The sequence below is a fragment of the Argiope bruennichi genome, chromosome X1, assembly GCF_947563725.1.
Source record: "Argiope bruennichi chromosome X1, qqArgBrue1.1, whole genome shotgun sequence".
Lineage (NCBI taxonomy): Eukaryota > Metazoa > Arthropoda > Arachnida > Araneae > Araneidae > Argiope > Argiope bruennichi.
The window spans coordinates 129,242,451-129,264,695 of NC_079162.1; the positions used below are offsets into that span (position 1 = coordinate 129,242,451).

The 22,245-nt window shown below is 30.4% G+C and overlaps 1 protein-coding gene across 5 annotated transcripts in view; it reads right to left on the reverse strand.

The window, feature by feature from the left end:
• Positions 1–372: 372 nt before the first annotated feature.
• LOC129959462 (uncharacterized) overlaps positions 373–22,245 on the reverse strand; it is a 60,521-nt gene continuing 38,648 nt past the window's right edge. For all 5 annotated transcript variants that reach the window (XM_056072299.1, XM_056072300.1, XM_056072298.1 and 2 more), the window contains exons 11-13: positions 21,842–21,898; positions 19,007–19,101; positions 373–10,622 (exon numbers count right to left, since the gene is read on the reverse strand). In XM_056072299.1, the coding sequence (XP_055928274.1) occupies positions 10,531–10,622; positions 19,007–19,101; positions 21,842–21,898 (244 nt within the window). In that variant the 3' untranslated portion in view covers positions 373–10,530. The remainder of the gene's footprint in view (positions 10,623–19,006; positions 19,102–21,841; positions 21,899–22,245) is intronic.

Below are 22,245 nucleotides of genomic sequence, written 5' to 3' on the forward strand. Positions count from 1 at the left end.
TCGTTTCGTACCTTTTCATTTGAACACCCCTTGTACGCCATGGCCTGATCATGGTTAGTAATAACAGTATCCTACATAAGTTTTCAGCCAATACATTTAATTAAAAATAAAACTATATCAACACTTTTTTTTTAGTACATCAACCAATTTAACTTCGATTTTCCAAACTTCAGTTCTTTTTGTCACGCGTTTCCAAAAATATTTATTTATTTATTTTTACCTATTTATTTTTTCAAATAACATAGATATTAAAAACTGATAACAAAATCCTCATTTCCAGTTTTATTGAACTATTTTAGAGCTGTGAGTAATGTGAATACAATCCATCCAGTGTAAAGAGGCAAACAAAGGAAATTTAAAAGAAAACAGACATACACAAAATAAAATTTTTTAATGTAATAGATTAACAACATAAACATATCATGCTACAAGGGTAAAAGGTTTATTTTACATCTAGATCCGTCTGAATGCTATCGAAGCGTAGTTTTACAAAAATATATTTTCATATTTTACACATACACTGAACTAGACATCGATTCACTACATAACAGTTAAATGATATTTTACCTTGAATTAATTTGAAATGGAAATTAGACAAATGTTAAAAAACAGATGCAGCATTTTGATAAATATATACAACACATGCAAGATTTTTCTCTTTTCTCTCTCTCTTTTTTTTTTTTTTTTTTTTGCAGACTAAAAATAGTTTTATAAAAAGAAATCTTTTCGTAGAAGGAAAGCCACCAACTTTAATTGATATCAGGAATGGATAAAATTAAGGAACGAATAAGGATTTCTTAAAAAAAAAAAAAAAAAAAATCAGCATCAAACATTGAAAAATATTTACTGAAAAACTTTTTTTCCATAAATTTCCAAGAGAGCTTTTAATTCTCTCCAGCCCAAATTCCTATTTGTAATTATAGGAATTTGGGAAATTATATAGGAGAAGAAAAGAATTTAGAAATATATTTAAAATTATTCATTCCACTCAATTAACTTAAATCAGATGAATTTCTTTCATTAAAATTAAATAATTCATTTGTATCTATATCATGTTGCCATCCAAGAATATGTCGGGGCAACATGAATGCAAATGATGATATTTACTGATAAAAAAAGATGATTACTCCGACTATACCAATGGACCTCAACAGACTAGAAATGGTTCAAGAGGCTGCCTATCCTTTTTCTAAAAGGAGAAACATAAAATACATTGCATTATCTCAATGAAGAAATAAGCAAATGTTCATTTAGAAGGTTTTTTTTTTTTTTTTTTTTTTTTTAAACGTTTTACAATATAATAAAACAACATAGTAAGTTATCCTTACAACATAGTAAGGATAAAATTGAATAACGTGCAAAAGAAAATATCCTGCTCCTTTTCAAATGAATAAATTAATAACATTAAAATCTGAAACCTTCAACATTTCCTCCCATCAATGATAAGTAAAGATTATTAAATAAAACGTTCTTACTTTTTGATTTTAAAGAAAACATAATATTACGATCACCAAAAAGAATTGAAGACAAAAGATTAAAAAAAAGCAGCAGGACTTTCTTCACACGATTAGACAAACATTTTTAGTTCATGAAATCCACACATGTGTATTTTTCATTTCATACATTTCAGCATAAAGCATGATAAACATTTATAATAATTTTACAATATTATTTTTTTTTACCAACTTAAATTGCTTCACGAAGCAAAATCCCTTAATACTACTGAAGATTTCACTGTCAACCACAAATATATACAGTTTCTACTTTAAAAAGGAATGGGGATATTTTTGAAGATACAAACTGCTTCGAATTCTAAGCATACGCACTCACCAAGCAAATATCGTCACAACTTGAACATTGCAATACAAAATAACATGAAATCAAGATTTTCACTGTATTCAATTTACTTTAGATTTTATTATTGCACATAAACATTTATGAGCCTCATATACTATATTCTAAGTTTCAATTAAATTGCATACTTCACAACTAAACAAAAAAGATTATTATATTAGAAAGAATGCAAGCAATTTAATGTTATACTAAGCTTGATTTTTTATTTATAATCTGACTAATGAGACTCTTATTACAATTTTGTTAGAAATGAGCAAATTCGATTTATTTAGTTATTTTACAAACTAATATTAGTTGGTAATGCGATTACTCCTTATCAATGACAAAATGAAATTAAAGGGCTACAGAAAAAAAAAAAAAAAAATTACGAATATTAATTTTTCACCAAATAATTATTCTATTGTTAGAAGATAGAAAATACACCGTTGATTCGAACTTGAATGGTTTGTGGTCTGTGATTTTGGCTTGATAACAGCGTTAAATTCACTTTTCAAGAGTTTATTCAAGTCGCATACGCCCTTTACAGTAGCTATTAATTAACCACCGAAAAAAACAAACAAATAAAGGGTACAATTAATGTAGTCATTGTGAAGTATAGATTTAATTATGACACTTTTTTTTTGTTTTTGTTTCTTGAAGAATAAAACATCTAACTTAAAGCTTCTAAAGTAGCTGTAGCAATTCATGATTTAGTATGCACTCTAGTAGAGGCAGCAGGAGAAATAAAGATAAAATTTTAAATGAGTAATAATTTGAAATGACATAAGAGCACTTTTACAAGATAAAAATTAAGAGTATTTCATTATTATAACTATTTCTAGTTAACTTTAAACACCCTTTCATTGCAAAGAATAAGTAATTACTTTTGATTAAAAAAAACACAAAAACTTCGATTCAACTTAAATTTACAACACAGGAATACATTAAGGAAATGAACTTCAATTTTCGTACAAAATGCAGTAAAATCTAATAGCAAGAAGATTCACAAACTCTAATAGACATTTTATGTAAGTGGTAAAAAAGTTGAAAATTTTATATAGTAGTTGCAGTTCATTGTTCATTTATACACATATTTACAAAAATATTAATAGAAAAACTTTCTGAATTTTATAAACCAAGAGAATTCTAATACAGAAATTTTAAAGCTAGGTAAAGAGAGCCTATAAAAAAATAAGAAGAAAAAAAAAATCACGAAAGAGTCAAAAGCTTACATTTTTAGATCTGTTAACATGTTCGGCGATGTTTAGCATCCTATAAAAAGGGGGGAAAATCATACCTTAAAAAATCCCACAGAAAATAATGGATGTTTGGCACTCTGAAAATGTTACCATTCAAAAGCTTGTTTCAAGTTTTGCTTCTAAAAATCTTAAATTTTTAAACAACATTAATAAACAAAAACTGACTTGCAAGATTTCAACTGAAATTTCCTGTACGCTTTCTTTTAAAACAAGTTTCATGATGGTTATTGACATGTGCGCAAATCTATACAGTGTGATATGTATACGAGGAATTTTATTTCGAAGCTTAATCAGTAGAAATTTAATATAAAATATAACATAAAGCATAATATAAAAATAAAATTGCATTTTATCAATTAATGAACAGAATGCGTTTTACTAATATTTTGAACTCATTTCTTACAATTAAGAATGGCAATTTAACCGACTGCATTAAATAAAGTATTTGATATCAATAAAACAATTCCCGAAATCAGCGTTCCTCCAATTTTTTTTTTATTATTTACATCATTTCTCCATATATCTCACTTATTTATGTGAAGTTTTTAACACCTATATACATATCTTTAAAGTTCACTCTTGCATCTTTTTTTCCCACGAACCCTTTCAGATCAATTCTTGTACCCCTAGGAATATTGCATATCGCAGGCTAAGAAACGCTGCCGCAAATAATGGGCTGGAATTTAGAATTTATGCGATGTACAATTAAGGAATTTTCGTGAATTTCGTTTTATTTAATACTGAATTTTCGACCTGTTATTTTAAATATAAAAAAAACACTTAAGAAGAAAAGTTATAATCTGAATCATTTGGAAAATAAATAAATACCATAAATTATAATAATGACAAAGCAATTTAAAATCAATTAAAATTTATTTACAATCAACAAAAGAAATTAAATACAAAAAAAATATTTAACAAAAAAAAATTCATTTATAAAAAAAATCCCAATAAGATTTGATGAACTGCATCAAGAAAGCTAAACAATGAGTTACTGGCAATATCTTATCAATCGTTCGATTTTCAACTATAAACCGCTGACAAGAAACAATTAACATGACATTAATTGAAAAATTTCTATCCAAGGATGCAAACAAACTCAAGTGCTTAAATTCAGCATTTTTTAAACAATAGATACTAATTTAAAATTTTTAAACTTTTCTTAAAGATTACAAAATTTTTAATGGCAGCAATATGTTCACTGAAAAGTCATTAAAATATGCATAGCTAATCAATAAGATCACTGGCTTGGGTTTTCTCAACGAACTGTTGTAAATAATGGTCAGAATATTTCAGTTTAAAGTGAAGATTAATATACAATCAATATCAATTTCAGGGATTCTAAACTTTTTACATCAGTGATCGATTTGAAATACTTTTAAATATATCTTCTATCTGTACAATAACAGTATCAGTTATAGAATTAAAAAATAACGTCTAAATTCCTCAACCGGGTTTTCTATAATTTCATTTTCTGCTGTTTCTAAATATAATTTTCTCTTTTTCGAATTCGTTTTTCAGGAAAATGTTCTGAAAAATTCAAATTACGTGCAATCACTTTTGCTTCATCTAAAAATGAATTAAATTTTGTTTCTAAATTTTAGATTTCAGTTTTAATTTTATTGACTAAATTAAAAGCCAAGGATTGCTTTTACTTGAAGTAGTTTATTGATAGTGCTCATTTTGGACAATATTGTAAACTATACTATTAAACATAAAATAAATGCCATTTCTTATACTGAATCTAATAGACTTTTAACTTTGGATACCGCTGTATTATTCTTATTTGAATCAATAAATTCTTCTAGAGCATTGCAAGTTTGCTCAAACTGTATTTACACTGCTTTAACCGAGTTTATTCTGGCTTCCCAACGATTGTCGCATAATGGTTTAAAAGTAATGTTTAAATGCTTTTGTAGAATTTCTCATCTTTTTGTAGATGCAAAAAAATAAACAATACAAACATTGCGATATAAAAAAAAACAATATATACTGTTGGAAGCGGCATCACAAATTAATAAATTAAAAGAGTTGTGATAGGCAAGACACATAAACTGCAAGAGGGTTTAGAGCAATTATTCTATACTGTACACTTTTATATTTCCCTTTCATGTAACTACCGTTGTTGTATGCCTGTCCACTACAATCTATAATATCTAAATCAAGCTCATTTAATATTTTCAATAGAGCTTTTGCTAGTCCTTTTCTAGTCCCATCAGTTACTTCAATAAACCCTGTAAATGACTCATTTATACTTAATATTTTCTCTTCAAAATTTACAAACCTAATAACGACTGAAGTTTGTTTTATATGAGAAATACCAAGAGTAGAATCCATTTGGATACTGTAATACGTGGGTGCTTTAAAAAATGTCCAATATTACGCTTTCCCATTATTTCGTGGTTTCCTCAAAGTTGAAGATTAGCACATACTAAAAACAGAATCGCATCTATAATTCTTTGAAATAGTAGTTTAATTCGTTCCGTTTCCTTATTTATATTAATTTGATATATATTATCAATAGTTTTCCAAGCAATAAATGAATAAAGTGACAAATAGAGCGCTCATGATCTTGAATTACAGTTGGCAAGTTTCTCCAGTTATTACAGCTACCTATAAATCATGTAGATTTTTCATTTCCTCTGGAAAATAATGTACAGCAAAAACAAAATACCGAGTCTTGTGTTTTTGAATGAATCAATCAGATGTGAAACTGCATTTCACCATTTAACACTTTTTTTTTTTCTACCTTCAACATTCTTTGCAAAAATCCTTTATGTTGTGCATGTCTGTTTTTAACACAAAACATTTTTGTTGGAATGAAGCGAGCGGACGATTTTTCTCGCGTAGGAATATCTGTGTGATTACGCTTCTGTCGCTTCGTTCCGATGCATTCCACCCGCGAATTGTTTAACGTGATGCTGTGTGCGTAACCGTCAATATCTGCATTCTTTTCTTTTCGTTTTCTATGTCTAATAAATGTACTGTATTCAAGAACCATGCTGAGATTTATTGAAAAGTAATAACAAATTGGTAGCAGAGCGTGGTTCTGGTTCGCGGTAAACTAAACGTGGTTATGCTTCGTAAAAATTTCTAAGTGAACTGTGTGACTGAAACGAAACTGTCAAAAACGAAACTGCCAGCATGGATAAATTAATGTCCCTGAGCTGAATGGAATTAATTATTTTATTTTGGCATTGAAAATACAGGCAGCACCGAGTTTGAAAAGATTAGACTCTGTGATATCAGCAGTGAAACCAGAAAATCTAAGTGCAAAAGATTCAGCAGAATGGATCCAGAAAAATTCTGACGCCGTTGCTTATATTAAATTATCATTGTCAGACGAATAGGTCCTACAGTTCGCAGCAGAGGAAAATGCAAAAATTCTTTGGGATAAAATAAAGTCAACATTCACGAGTCAAGCAGAAGACCGCAAAATAGATACTGGCAATGAATTGAAAAATCTTCAAATGAAAAGTAATGAATCGGCAAACGATTATATTGCCAGAGCAAAGGTATCGCTACGAAGTGTCATTTTTTAGGACCAGATGTCACACCTAGGGAGGTCGTTTATTATACAGTCTGCGGACTGAAAGGAAAATTCTCTAAAGTACGAGAAATTCTCAAAATCCAACGTGGCAAGTCAATGGACGAAGAAAGAATTATTTATTAAAAATTTTACGTGAAGAAGAAAATACATGTTATTCGCCGACGAGTATTCGAGCTGAAGGAATCAATGCGGAAGTGTTTTATTCTAGAAAAAACAAAAGTTCTAGTGTAAGCCTCTGTTACATCTGTAGACGTCCAAATCATATCGCCCAGGGCTGTTTTTACAAAAATAAAAATACTAGTCAAAGTGCTCCATGTGATGAAAATAATCAAAGGCGAAATACACAACACCGTGCCAACCAGTCAACAAAACAACGAAGTGTGTTAGTGATAATGTGTTTACTACTTCTCATCAAACAAGAAAGCCTAAGTGATAAAATATGGTTGCTGGACCGTGGAGCTTCTTGTCATATGGCCAAAGACAGTATAAGGTTTGAAGAAATAATCCCTGAAACAAGAGATATTTATTTAGCAGGTAAAGATTAAAATTTTGTGTGAGGGAATCGGAACAGTTAAAACAAAAACTGTGATTAATAATCCTACAAATTTAACAATTACTAATGTTAGCTATGTTTCTGAGCTAAGATATAATTTATTGTCAGTAACTTGTTTGATGGATAAGTTATAAAATTAAATCGAATAATAATTGTATGTTAATTTTTGATAAAGATAATAATTTAGTTATTAAAGCATTTAAAAATAACAACAGATTAGAATTATAGTTGGAATCATTGTATAATTCAGAGTGTTATTTTTCTAAACAACCCAATAGTAATTATGAGATTTGGCATTACAGATTATGTCATTTAAATCCTAAGTATATGCTTAAAATGAAAGATTATATTGATATTAATGATATAAATAATTTTAGATGTTAAATTTGTGATATAAGTAAGACAGCCATAAAAACTCATCCTAATGTTGATGTAAATCAAAGTTCTGAAATTCTTGAGTTGATTCATGCTGATCTATGTGGTCCTATTCAACATGAATCATTTGATGGAGCAAAATATTTCATGATAGTGATGGATGATTTTTCTGGCATGTATTTTACTTATTTCTTAAAAAATAAAAATGAAGTGTTAAATATTATTTTTGCAATTTAAAGCCAAATATGAAAATTTAACTGATAAAAGAATTTAAGAACTGACAATGGCTTAGAATTTGTAAATGAACAACTCGATTCTTATCTTGCTAATTCAGGAATATTTCATGAAAAAACTATTCCATACAATAGCGAAAGTGACGGTAAAGCTGAAAGAGCGAACCGCATTCTTTTAGAAAGGATTAGATCTTTATTATATGAAAGTGAGCTTCTATTAAAATTTTGGGCCGAAGCAATTAATTGTAACACCCAAGTATCTAATGTAACCCCACGTAAAGGAAAAGAAAAAATACCCCTTGAAATTTGGATAGGTAGAAAACCGAAATTAAATTATCTTAAAAAATTCGGCTGTGTGGCTTATTCTCACGTTCCGAAAGTAATGAGAAATAAATTTGACGTTCCAGGAAGATGTGGTGTAATGCTAGGATACGCTAAAGAAAGAAAGGGTTATCGAATTTATGATATTAAAAGCTAAAAAATAATAGAAGAGGGATCAGTTAAATTCAATGAATCTTTAAAAGGTAATACTTATTTAGGGAAAACGAAAGCAGAAACTTGGGATATTAATCCACTGCTTGAAACTTCTCCACCGTCATGTGAGATAAATTAAAAAACAAAAAGTGAAATATCTAGTTTAGAAATTCCTGCCGAATCGGCAGAGGATGAGAATAGTGATTCATCCATTCTATACCATAGTAGAACTTCGCGTCAGACAGACACCGCTATGGGGGATGAAAACGAAACACCAGATGTTGAGTCAAGTAGTAATAATATCGTAGTAATAATAAGTAAGTATCAAGTAATAAAAATATCGTAATTCTGTGGTTTTTATTTCTTCAGATTATCAAAATGCCACACGGAAAAGTCAATAAAGGTAACGAACAAAGAAAATGCAAATTTTTGATAAAATTGCAAGAGGTCTGCCGCTTAAATGGAAGAACTGCCAATCTTTGGAGGTAAAAATAATGAAATTGATTCTTGCCATTTTTTTAACAAGATACATCTTAAACTACTGTGCTCCACATAAAATGGATGCTTTAGAACTCTTGTGTTTCTTAATTAAAGAGGCAAATCTCAAACAAGCTTTGAAAAGCAACTGAAAATTATAATAGTAATTGTTTGCTCGAAATAATACAAATTTATAATGCTCAAACTTAACATAGAAATGCACACAAATAATTTCACCAAAAATAAGTTCAGTCTGTTGTTAAAAACTTATGCAAAAGTTATTTTCAGTAAAAGTCTAATTATTAAAATTCGCTAAAACGTTCATACACACACGTACACACAAAACAACCCTTGAATCTTAGTGTATAATATAGAGAATTTTTTTAATATATAGGCCCAAACTAATTTTGAAATTTATGTCAAGACTACAATGTTTTAAAAGTCTGCATAAAAAATGAAAAGCCATTTTGATATAGGATATGCATAATTATTGGATGTTTACAAATAAATCAAGTTCAAAAACGGCAAAGAAAAAAAAAATAAACTACCAGAAATAAAATATAAGCATATATACAAAATGTTCAATCAATCAACAATAATATAAACTCTTGAAATACTTCATAAAACATATCTAAGTCAATAACAAAATTGATTTCGAAATATTTTTTGATAAACCTAAACCGTAATATTAAATCATACAACAACTACTCAACCATGACAACTTTAAAAAATAAAATAAATAAATAAATATTCAACATTATTAATAGTATTTTCTCAAAAAGTAAACTAAAGAAACACACGAATACACTATATTTCCACGCACTTAACCAACATGTCTTCATTAACAGAACAAATAATAAAAATCGATAAAATGTGGGGCAGCAAAATTTTCAGATAAAATAAACATTATATAAAACTGATAAAATTCTATTTCTTTTCAAAGAAACACCTTAAAAGTATTTTCAAACAACTTGGATATTTACAAGCCATCATTGATGTATTATTTTTGAGAATACGTTCGAAAAAAACATTGACGTATGCACACAAGCATTAAGATAAATCAATATTAAAGGAACGAAGACAATAACAAAGAATAAAAAAAAATAATTAAATTATAAACCTTGAAATCATGGATACAAATTTATGATTAAGTACTACAAAGGTTTATAATTTTTTTTTATTAATTATTAACAAATTGGTTTTCAAGCAAAAAATATAACATAGCTCAATACAAATATACTGTTACTCAGGAATTGACAAAATATTCACCAGGATGGAGAAACAAAAAGTAGGATTGAAATGAAACAAAGAATAGCAAAACTACTCACCCGAAATATCTGTGCTTAAGTATATACATGCATAACGGGCGAAATTATATCTTATAAAAATAATATGCCAGTCACAAACACTCAATGATAAAGAACATCGATGATAATGAGATATGATCAGGCACACATTGAAACATAATTTCCTCATTTAAATAACCAAAAGAAATTGCGACAAAATTCGCTAGGTTAAAGTAAAACACAAAAATTGCTGTCAAAATGCAGTTCTGGTAAGTTACATTGTAAGACAATAATATATCTGTCAAAAGTCAGCTTTACATGAACTTCAACATTTAAGTCCCAACACTCTAATTAGAGTGACATAATCCAGTTCAGAATATTTTCAATTAATTGCAATACAAAACTTCGCACAACGGGGCACTGCAAGTCCTATTTTGCTTGAGAGGAAAAAGATTTCCCGAGCGTGAATGATTTTGGAAATTTATATCGATTATGATAATTCACAGTATTCTGTCCAGCCATGATTTGGTGCGCCTAATCTTAAAATACCCACAGATCTGTCCTTAGATGCTGTAATAAGAACTGAAATTAATTAAGAAAAATTTTATTATATCTGAATGAAACGAACCAATAACTAGAACTTCCCTATAAAAATACACTTTGTCTTAGATTCCAATCATTATAAATAAATAATTGAATTTATGGTACATATATAATTAATAATAATTAAAAAAACATAGTGCTTGAAAACAAAAATCCTGTTCATTTTAGTCAAAACTTCTGCAATATATTGACTTCATACATATAATTACGAAATTTTTAATTTGAAATATATACAAGGTGATTTAGAAGTCATAAGATAAACTTTAAAGGTAGGTCAGACTTATAGAATTAGGTAATTTTTTTCTCAATGGAATATGAAGATACAAACACAAAAGGTGAGCTTTCTGCAAGCGATCGGTGGCAGAATCATTCAGGGCATTGGCGTTATCGATGCAGACTGGAGAGTTATAATCACACAGAGAACATTTGATATTGCGGAAAGCAAAAGGAAATGGCTGCCCAGCACACCGTTTGAATCGATAAAGTTAAATGTTCTTTGAATGCGCCTTTTATAAAAATGTTCAAACGTCTGATAGTTCAGCAAATCGGAATGCATCAGACATTTGCACTTAAGGTCATGTACAAAGAAACGATATGCTCCGATCGAGAGAGAACGGCGCACACAAATGGATTAGAATGTCCATGTGCTCCATTCAATCCAAGAACGTAGACCATTTTGAGCAATCTAGGCATTTTACATTTCACTGTATTTCACATATAGTGCAATGAGTATTTACATCGATTTTTCAGACTAGTTTGTTTCACGGACGAATCAAATCTCATTTTCAATTACCAATTTTCAAGAGATGGTGTTATGAATATACAGGGATAAAAATCAATCAGAATGATTTATCATAAACATTTGTACAAGAATTGGACAGACTGCTTTCTAGGCCTGTGCTTTCTCCCAAAATGAGTATAATGGGTGAAAATATCGGATATTGTTAGATGCGTTACCAGAAATACTGCATGGCATACGTGTAGGCATTCTCCATAACATTGGTTTCAGTGTGATGTGATGCCTGCACATTTCAGTGGAATTGAGCAGCAGTGTCTCATCTATGAAAGTCAATCGACCGAGGTGAATCCAAGATCTCTAGATTTGCTTACTCGTTCTATGATTTCTTCTTTTAGAGATATTATATATAAACAAGCATATATATATACTTGTTTACGAATTCCCCGTTATGGTCTGACCAAGATTTTGTGTTGTACATCGCAAAAGAAATTGAAGTAGCTGAGCGAATATGAGAAATCTTTTAAAACGTAGGACGATCCATATATTAATAATATGAAGCATGTTTCGGTTTGAATGTACAAATATAAACAGACTTGTTATTGATACTTAGCCCGACTTGCCATTGTATATGTCAGGCGACTTGCTATGTTTATATTCATGCAGCGATGTGGTTCTGCTATACAGCTATTGTGAATATGTATTACATTAAAGTTACGTTGAATATTTCATTTGATATATTCTTTCCTTCAATAAATCCACTAGCAAAGAGTTCCATGAAGCCTGCAGTGTCCCTTGTAGCAGCCATCCTTCGTATTTGTGATTTCGTATTCTGTTGTAAAAATGACCAATTTCTGTATGTCTGACCTACCCACTAAGTTTGCCTAAAGACCTAAGTATAGCTTTATATGCAAACCGAAAGGATGTTGAGTAAAATCACTGCGACAATACTAATAAGCACCGAGAAAATTAAGATTATGAAAAAAAAAAAAAAAATGCAGTGATTAGAATTATTCTGCAAAAATTTTCCCAAAGCTTGTTAAAAGATTAAAGTTAAGATATACATGACAGTGAAAATGAAATTTCCACTACTTGAAGATAGATCTCTATAGAGAATAATATGTGCCATAACAGCATCAGATATGGATTACAGATATTTTAGGTCATGTGCTCAAGAGTTATAAAAAAATAAGGAAAAAACTACAAAAATTCCTGAAACGTGAATCTATCTATAACATCATCATAATGTAATTCACTGAAAAACAAAAACTCTACCCCTACACAGCTTATGCAAATGTCGAGTCTGATAAAAGAGGTCACGTTAATCTCAAGCAAGTTTCCAGTTCATTGTTGGACCAAGCTGATCTTGAAACAGAAAGCTCTGATAACCAAACTTTTCCACTAGAATGTTGAAGAAATGAAATTCCGCGAACAAAACATCATAAAACGAAGACCAATGACACAATACGCGACATGATAGCAAAATTTGAAACAAAATCGACTAGCTAGGAATTTATTTCAAGAAGTTGAGAACGAAACTCGTTACCATTGCACGTATGGGAGATGTGGCTACAATAGACAATGAAGCAACCAAGCATTCACCAAATTATATTGTGAAGATAATATTTAGTTATCTTGTTGATATAACTTATAGTCTACCTTTTACCGAAGGAGCGGGATTATCAATTATTATTTATACAATATCCATTGTCATCCTTGGTAGTCGGATGAAATGTAGAATTTTGTAAAATATGGCACAACTGCTTCTTGCACAAATTCTGAGGTTACCAGTTTGTGGCATGACGAATTTTTTAAAACTAAATCTCGAGTATATGATTTGAAGCTGTTGTACAAATATAATGTTATTAAGACTTGTATTACGCTTTATAAATAATTTTAAATTAGTTCAATGGCCATATACTCTCCCCCCTCCAGTGAATGCACTTCAATCCTTTAACATAAAAATTCGTTTTTTTTCCCAAAAAAATTAAACAACACATTTATTAGCATACTTTTTCCATTTCTAGATGAAATAAATAATAAATTTTAAAAATCTCTTGCAATTCTTATTATAATTTCTAAACAATATGTATAAAAATGTAACATTTTTTTGTAAGATGGACGATTAAAAATCAATAATTCTTTTAATAAAATGCAGATTCGCTGAAATCAGTGAAAGTCCTATCCGTCCAATAATGTTATTTGGCATCATTAAAATAATGTGCTTTTAATAATCAAGAGATGATAGAAATTGCGTTCATTTTTCTAGATAGCCATATAATACGGATATAAATGAATAATTTTAATTAATACGAATGAATTAATCTATTTAGGTTAGAAAAATAATTATAAAGACGATTTCTATTTTTTTTCAATATTTAATTTGTTTACTAACATAACTATTCGTGTTGTAGAGGGTTCAATGGAAAATTAATAGCGGATGAAAATTGTTTCATAACTCAAGTTTTAAAAAAGTGTGAAAATCACAATTTTTATCTTTCAAAGCAAATATTCAGTAAAATATCTGTCACAGATTTAAATTGTGTTTTGTTGAATCAACTACATCATTTTGATTAGATTACAGACTTCAAAAGCTGAAGAACTGACCAATAGTAGTGCATCATTGAGCAGTAAAAAAATGACAAATTAAAGATACGGCGATTCCTAAATAAATAAAACAAAATGCTTGATATAATTTTGTACAAATAATGAAGCCAAAATTTATAGGAAAACAATCTCGGACAAAATAACTGCAACATGACAGAAGACTAAGTGCATAGATATAAAAAAATTGAAGCTTCGTAGAACATCAGCAAACAGTAACAAGATTATAGTTACAGCAATTGTGATCATGAATTTTCATGATCAAAAAACTGCTTTTTTCGAAAGACGAAGCATACAAAGAAATAATGTAAATAAGCATTGTACTCAAATATATTTATTTTTATATGCTGTTCTGGTGTGGTTTTTTTTTTTTTTTTTAAATCTCATTACTTATACGTGAATATACTTCACCTAGTATTCTGAATTTCACTATCAATTCTCTTCCACTTTCTTTCATGTAAAAAGTGGCCATATACATTCATTTCATGAATATATTCATGTGTATGTTGCTTGGAACAAAAAATTATAAGCTTTATGGTCAGAATTAAACGCATCTTGCATATATTTCTAAAAAGGTGATAAATGATCGAAACTAAAATAAGATCGATAGAAACAGGAGATAAACAGATTGCAGGTTCATCGTAAGTACCTCGATCCTGCTTTCCTTCTGCCACCTAAAATAATATTCCTAAAATTTATTTCCTCACTGTCATGCCTCTAAACTCCAGGTAGCTGTTCCGGCATCACGGCTGAAAGGAGATGAAGTGAAGAGAGAGGAAAGGTTTCACGGGAGAGTTGGTGACTGACACCGGTAAGAATGTGTGTTAGTAGGAGTCCCGATGGGAACTCGTGATCGTCACATGTAGAGCAGTTGTGTTTCAGTTGCTGTAAGAAGTTGTCGATTGTGCGAATTGTCTTGTTCTAACGTGTATAAAACAATGAATATAAACTCACATGAAAAGGACTAGAATTGTTACAATTAGTCAGCTACTGCAGCAGTTGGAGTTGGAAAATCCAGTGTTTCTAGGATTATTCATCAGCGAATTATTAAGTTTAGGACAGTTTCTCAAAAACGTAAGAGTAAATGTGGATGCAAAAGCAAGACACCACCTGGAACAGATAAATTTCTTGTACGAAATAGTACAATGCATCCTCTGAAAACAAGAGAGATTTTCAGAAAGAATAATTAGCAGCTGGTGTAAGCGTTGATTCATCGCCAGCACGACGAAGGATTAATAAAGCAGGGCCATGGGCAAGAACGGCAGTCAAAAAACACTTGTTAACACCTTCAATGAGGTAATATCAATTCTGAATTGCACAAGACTGGAATAAGGTTGTATTCAACGACGAAACGATTATTTTTTTCTGCAAGAGAATTCGATCAACATTTGTCAGTCGAAGTGCTGTAGAACAAAACACCAGGGTACAACATCTTAATCAACGAGATAAACACCCTCTGAAGCAGATGCTCTTTGGAGTTATTTTGTATCTGGACGACCTGGCAACTTAGTACCAAATGAAGGGATGATGAACTCTGAAAAATACATTTCAATACTAGAAGGAAAAATTGTGCCTCTGATGCAAATGTTCGCTAGTGGCTTTGGTGTCTTTCAACAAGGTCTTGCTCTATGCCATCATTCCAAGGCGGTAAAGAATTTTTTTCAAGAAAATAAATTAACAGTTTTAGGTTGCCCTGGTAATTCTCCAGTTATAAACCCCAGCGAAAAATGTAGATCACAGTGAAGCGACGTGCGAGTACAATGGACAGCTCAATTTAGAAAAATATGAGTCAATCCAAATATACAATATCTCATAAAAGCGGCGGTCCAACGACCTGCCACCTCATGGATTTGATCATAAATCTGACATCCGACCCACTGGGGGACCACACTCCCCCGTCGCCCGTGGTACGCCTGTAGACGTCGGTGAGCTTCCCGCAAAATGTCGGTAAATGGACAAACATCAAAGAGCCGGAAAATCTGTTTGGGCTATGGGAGGTGGGGTTCAAAGAAACTGAGGGTCAGTTTGTTTTGAGCGGTCGAAAGGGGCACGCGTGCCGTCTGAAGATTTCTCCGGTCGTGGTTCCGCCGCCACAGACGGGGGCGGCACCACGAAGGAAGGGTGACAGTTTTATGACCACATCTGTGAAGATCCTCCGGTCGTGGGACCGCGGCTAAAGAGTGATACAAATGGATTCTTCTCCATTTTTGTAATTGCATTATTGCCTCATAAATTCTTCAGACATATGAATAATGAGGGGTACAGATGGATTCTCCTCCTTTTGTGTAAGCATTATTGCCTCATAAATTCTTGATGCATATCAATAACAAGTGATACATATGGATTCTTCTCCTTTAGTGTAAATGTATTGTGAATATTATAAAGTTGGGTTTTGTGATGACGACATCAACAATTTATGTTATAAATTAGAGGAATCCATCCGCAAATAGTACTCGGTCTCATTAAAACTAAAGGAGGACATACTTGCTACTAGATTGCTATATCACGCGTTAAGTGAACCTATACTAATTAAACAAAATAAGTAAATTTTTTTGTGTTTGTCCCAATGAATTTGCACAGAACTGTATTAATACCAATACTGTATTGAAAATTCAATGACTATAACAAACTTTTGGTACGATTTGAAATAAGAATCCTAATGGTTCAAAGAAAAAGCGAAACCATATTATAGTTCCAACAATGCATGAATACATCCTTTTTAATAACTAAATGATGGCAAGCAGAATTTTTAAAACTTTTTAGAGCATACGAAAGTGGAACAATACAAGAGTCTGTATAGAATAGCCAAGGAACAGGTGCAGAAAATAAAAAAGTCCGTTGTTTGAGAATCTTTCGTCTTTACTTCTTGGAAATAGCTGAAAAGCCAGAAATTATTTTGATAGTAACACTTTTCATTTTTTGCATTAACACCTCTTGCTTACAAAAAATAAATGAAATGACTATGATTATTGGAATCCTTCTTATTGCTTTTTAGATAAAATTTCTAATCTATTCTATACAGTAAAAATTTGAAACAATCTAAAATTTTAAGCAGTGTATGAATATATGCTCTTATGTTCTTTCTAGGTATCAGTAGCTATAATAGGATTTGCTAAATTCACAAATAAGGAGGGATAAAATTTGTCAAGAAAATACTTGTGATGAAAGACATTTGCGTATCAATGAGGCTTTTCATGAACTCGCACGCTCTATCGGATTGAACGCATGACGTATCTTATTAGAATAATGTATGGAAGTAAGGATGATGATACTTTGAGAGTTTTCCCTTTTTCCTAAAATCTCCTGTAGATGCCAGTTTAAATTTGGCATCTTTACTTACAACATTTGAAACTGTACCCAGCATTTGAATGTGGAATTAGGCAAAGAGACGAACTGGAACTGGCCCACAACCAAACATTGTCTAACTTCAGTTACTTTACTAAAGAGCTCTTCAAATAGTTTCGTTTGATGGCTATATTCTGGAAATGCGCAAAGGAGTATTAAGTTGCAGTTACAGAAAATAAAGATTCCACTGCTCAACGATTTATGCGAAATGTTAAGAGCATTCACGCACCAACGCTCTTCTTGAATCTGTTATAAAGGATATTACAAGAGACGATAATCATATTAATCAACGAATGCTTCAGCTGAGTGAGAAGTCCCAGACAACGCTGGAAAAAAAAAAAAAAAAAAAAAAAAAAGGAAAGTTAAGATATATTACCAATGAACAGTGCATGATTCTGCTGAAATTGCTACTTCCTACTTTCCCTGTCTGATTAATATTATGTTTGTTTTTCCGTATTTTCTTATACAGCCTGTATTTAAAACGCAATTTTAATATCTAAGTGAATGAGAGCGTTTCCGCACAAAATTGTATAAAGGTTCACATAAATGGAAAGCTTTCTCCAAACTTTCACATCACACTAATGATGTGGTACTGATACACAAATATACATACATGCTTATAAAAATAATTATTTTTGCATATAATATTTACACAAGTTACATTTCTTTGATTGTATGCAAAGTATTTCGAAAGAATTTTTTTTTTGAAAACTAGATGAATATGAGACTTTAATAAGAACTAATATTCATACTTTTGTAGCAAATTATGTTAGTATTCATTTTACGTAGAATTTTACAATTTTTACTGAAATCATTTTTAAAAAGTAAAAGTAAAGATGTCTTTTCCGAGTAATCCAGGGGAAAAAAATCTTTACACTACGTTTTTTCCACGTCTAGCAACCAAGTTCAGCTTCCCGGATGGGGATTATCTGGGTGAGTAAGATTGGGTCCTAACTGGAAAGATTAACTCAATAAAGATTAACGGCATTAGTCATGAAATTTCTATGATAATAGGATTATCCAGTTATCTCAGTGCCATAAACACTAACAGATATGGAAAACATGTAGTTAAAATAAGAGTGTGGAATACTTGGGAATTCATGTTTGCAACTGAGTCCCTTATTCAAGATCTATAACAGTTGAGCCACCACTCCCCCATGCACCCATCCACCAAATTATAGACACAAACACAAAAATAATCATATCCATATAAATGAAAATGAAAGTTATGTCTATACTAATGAAAAGCATTGTAACGATTATTCAAGAATTCGAATGATATAAACGAAATTATTCTTTCGAGGCTTGAGACTGAAGTGTATTAAAACGCTAAGAAAAACCTGTGCTTTTATAAAATGAATTAGGAAATTTCTCAAACCAGATATGGTACGACGAACTTCGAAATAATCATATGCTAAGGTTTATTGTTTAGATAAACAGATTAATATATTGATCTCATTTAACATACACATGCATGCATACGAAAAACAAATATGACCAAAAATCGAATAGAACTGAAACATATACCTAACGTAATAGAATCTAGTTAATTATTTTTCAAAAATTCAATTTATATTTTATTATTCTTATCATAAATTTCATACTCTATATATCTTGAAAACATAAGATACGTTTTAATAAAGACAAACAAGAATTCATAATGTAATTGAAAGGATACACTCATCATATGGCGATAAATCCAAATCTTGAATATCACCTTTATGACAATACACTTCACCGAGATATGTATGATGATCAGGATATCTGCGATATCTAGGGGAAAATACATATTTTATATAAGTAAATAAAATAATTTCATTGACTGTGTGGCAGTACAACATCCCTACCACTACTTTTAATGCAGACATTCTTACCACTATTTTTAAATATTTAATTTATATATATAAATGTCGATCGTAAATAAAGTTGTTGAGCTCAGACTAGTCTCGTCTGATTGGTAACCAGTTACCTACAACTGTTACTACAAAGATTATAATATTTTCCTGTTCCAAATGTATATTATAAGCCATTTAAGAATAAGCTGAATAGTAAGATTCATCATTAAAAAAACATGCAAAGACAGCAAAATATAGAGCGAAAATGGGTAGAAAAATCCATTTCGTTCTGGAATTATTCTCAATATAAGCAAGATGTCATTACTTTAATAGCAACTTTAAAAATTCGGACAAAATTTTCTTAGAGACCTTTTATATCTTCAAAACGCATATTAACAAAATTTCTTACTGATTAGAATCATTTTACAGCGTACCTTCGACCCTAGAACCTACACACAACACCGTTTCATGTCCCTGCAACTATAAACCTCTGGTTATTTAAACAGTGTAATGAGCATGAAGTGGGAGAGACATGGAAATATGCTCCTGTTCTACCCATCCCAGTGACTATTGTTCGACGCCTGACATTTATTGATTGAAATTTGGCTAGGGAATTTTAATATTGGATAAAAGAAAGCTGAAAGCAATGAGATGTTTGAAATAAAAATGGGAAGTAGCTTTGGTTTATAAAGCAAACCATCAGAGATAAACTGAAAACTTATGCTAATTTACATAAACAGACTTACAATTTGTTTGTGATTACAAAATTCAGAAAAATAATAATAAAAATATTTTTTTTTAAATCATAAATGAGGACAGAAATAAAAATAAATAAAAAAGAACAGCATAAAAAATATACAAATACAAATAACCATAGAGCCTACAGTCAAGACGTTACCACCAAGTCATCTTCAGCAATTAAGGGAATCCCACTAATAATTCAATTTTAATGAAAAACATTAGGCAAATGTTACAGTGCATCTTTCAAATATTTCAGCATTCTTGTTTCAATTTTTTTAAATCAACTGTATCACTTAACCACATTTTGCATACAGACTTGACTTCCTATTTTTGCTTTCAACTGCACAAGGATGTAAGTAATTGAAGTTATTAAATTCATTAGAACATAATATTTTAGAAAATAAGAGGTGGTTTGTGATATTAATAAGGTGCTAGCCTTGCATACCCAGCAAATGGGGAAGTTTCTTAAAATAACTTCAAGGAATCTTAAAAGTCAAAGAGACAAGAATGAAGGCCTGGTTTAAAGATTTGCCTAAAGAAAGCTGAAGACTGAGAAATAGAAATTTAACCAAGAAAAATTAAAACTAATCTATTACGGTTTTTAATTTGTTGATCAAAGAAATCACATTGTTTTGGAGGAGAGAGGAAGGGTATTTTTCTAATTAGTTCAGAGACTTGACAAAGACTACAATTACTGAAATGGCATTAATTGCTAATAAGCGTATGCATAACTAGCATACTATTATGGCTGTAAAGGCAGGAGTAATGATGGTGAAAAATCCAACACGTTCGATAAAGGGGGAAAAAATGAATTTACTCTGAAATCAATTGAAGGCAACAATAATATTATGTTGCACTTTATTTAGTGAAGCTGCAAACACGGTATATTAATATACACATTAAGAATATTTAGTATTGTCTCTATTATATGGTAGTATTGTTGGTGTCTTTGGCGTGTTAAAAACACAGACCTCGGCTTTTATTCCTTAAATAATGAAGTCAATCATATTATAAATTACAAGGTTAAGTAAAAAAAGTACAGAATTTTATGAAAATGATTGAAATTTACAGGGGATTAAATATGAATAAATACAAAAAATTGTTTAGGACCCTGTACAAAAAATATACCAGTAAGTAAAATATGCCTGCCCCATACACTAATAAGGTCATATATAAAATTTCAGCATTTTATCATAAAAAGACACAAAGACATGAAAATATATAAATGCTGATTTAATCCCCTTTTCTATGCTCTGATATGAGTTTACAATAGGGAGAAAAATCATGTCGGATATTCACGTTTCAGGGGTTGTAATAAATTGCAAAAGAAAAATTGATTGCACAAATAAATAATTTCGCTTACAATAGAGTAAGAAACGCAAGAAAAATACCTGAGATTGCATAATTTTTAATCAAGTCACTGAATGTACAGTAAACACTTGAAATATTTAAACATTGACTTTAAAAACTCAAGGGTACGAAAATAAGCAGTTAGAAACTTTACAGATTTTTATAAGGGCTCATTGTTATCTCTTCTCAATTTCCCAGCATAAAGAAACGTAGTTCGTAATTTTCAAGCAAATCATCTTTAACGCTTCATTAACATAATGAAATTATTCTTTTGATCAGAAAAAAAAAGTCATAAATCCATAAAAGAATCTGGTTAAATAATTCTGAAATAAGTCAGAAGTTCTTCACAAAAAACTGCAATCCAACTTTAGACATATTTAAATAAACAGTTTTATTTTCAATGCTGCTGCTACTACACACACACACACACACACACACACACACACACACACACACACACACACACACACACACACACACACACACACACACACACACACACACACACACACACACACACACACTTTTTTTAAATACAATATTTTTACTAACTAAATAATTTAATCATATGAAAAATCACAGCTTACTTGCGAACAATACCGCCATCACAAGCAGTATATAAAATGCCCCCATTTGAAGTATATCTAAATTAGGAAAAAAATAAAGTTAATCAAACAAAATAAGTAATTATTGCTGTCTGAACAACACAAACATGATCAATTTCACAAAATATCCATTAATTAAACAACTCTTTCCTGAACTGCAGGGATGGACAATAATCTAATTTTCTCATCGCGATAAATCGTTCAAGAAAAAATCGATATTTCTAGATATATCATGATTTTATTATTTATTCATTGAAACTAAATGATAAATAACATCTCTAAATATACTGAGAAATTAGAACGCATTCCAGTACAAGCATTTTTAAGTTAATCTTGCTGAATTTTCCTTTCATATAATAAAAATATACATGCTTTTCCTTTTGATA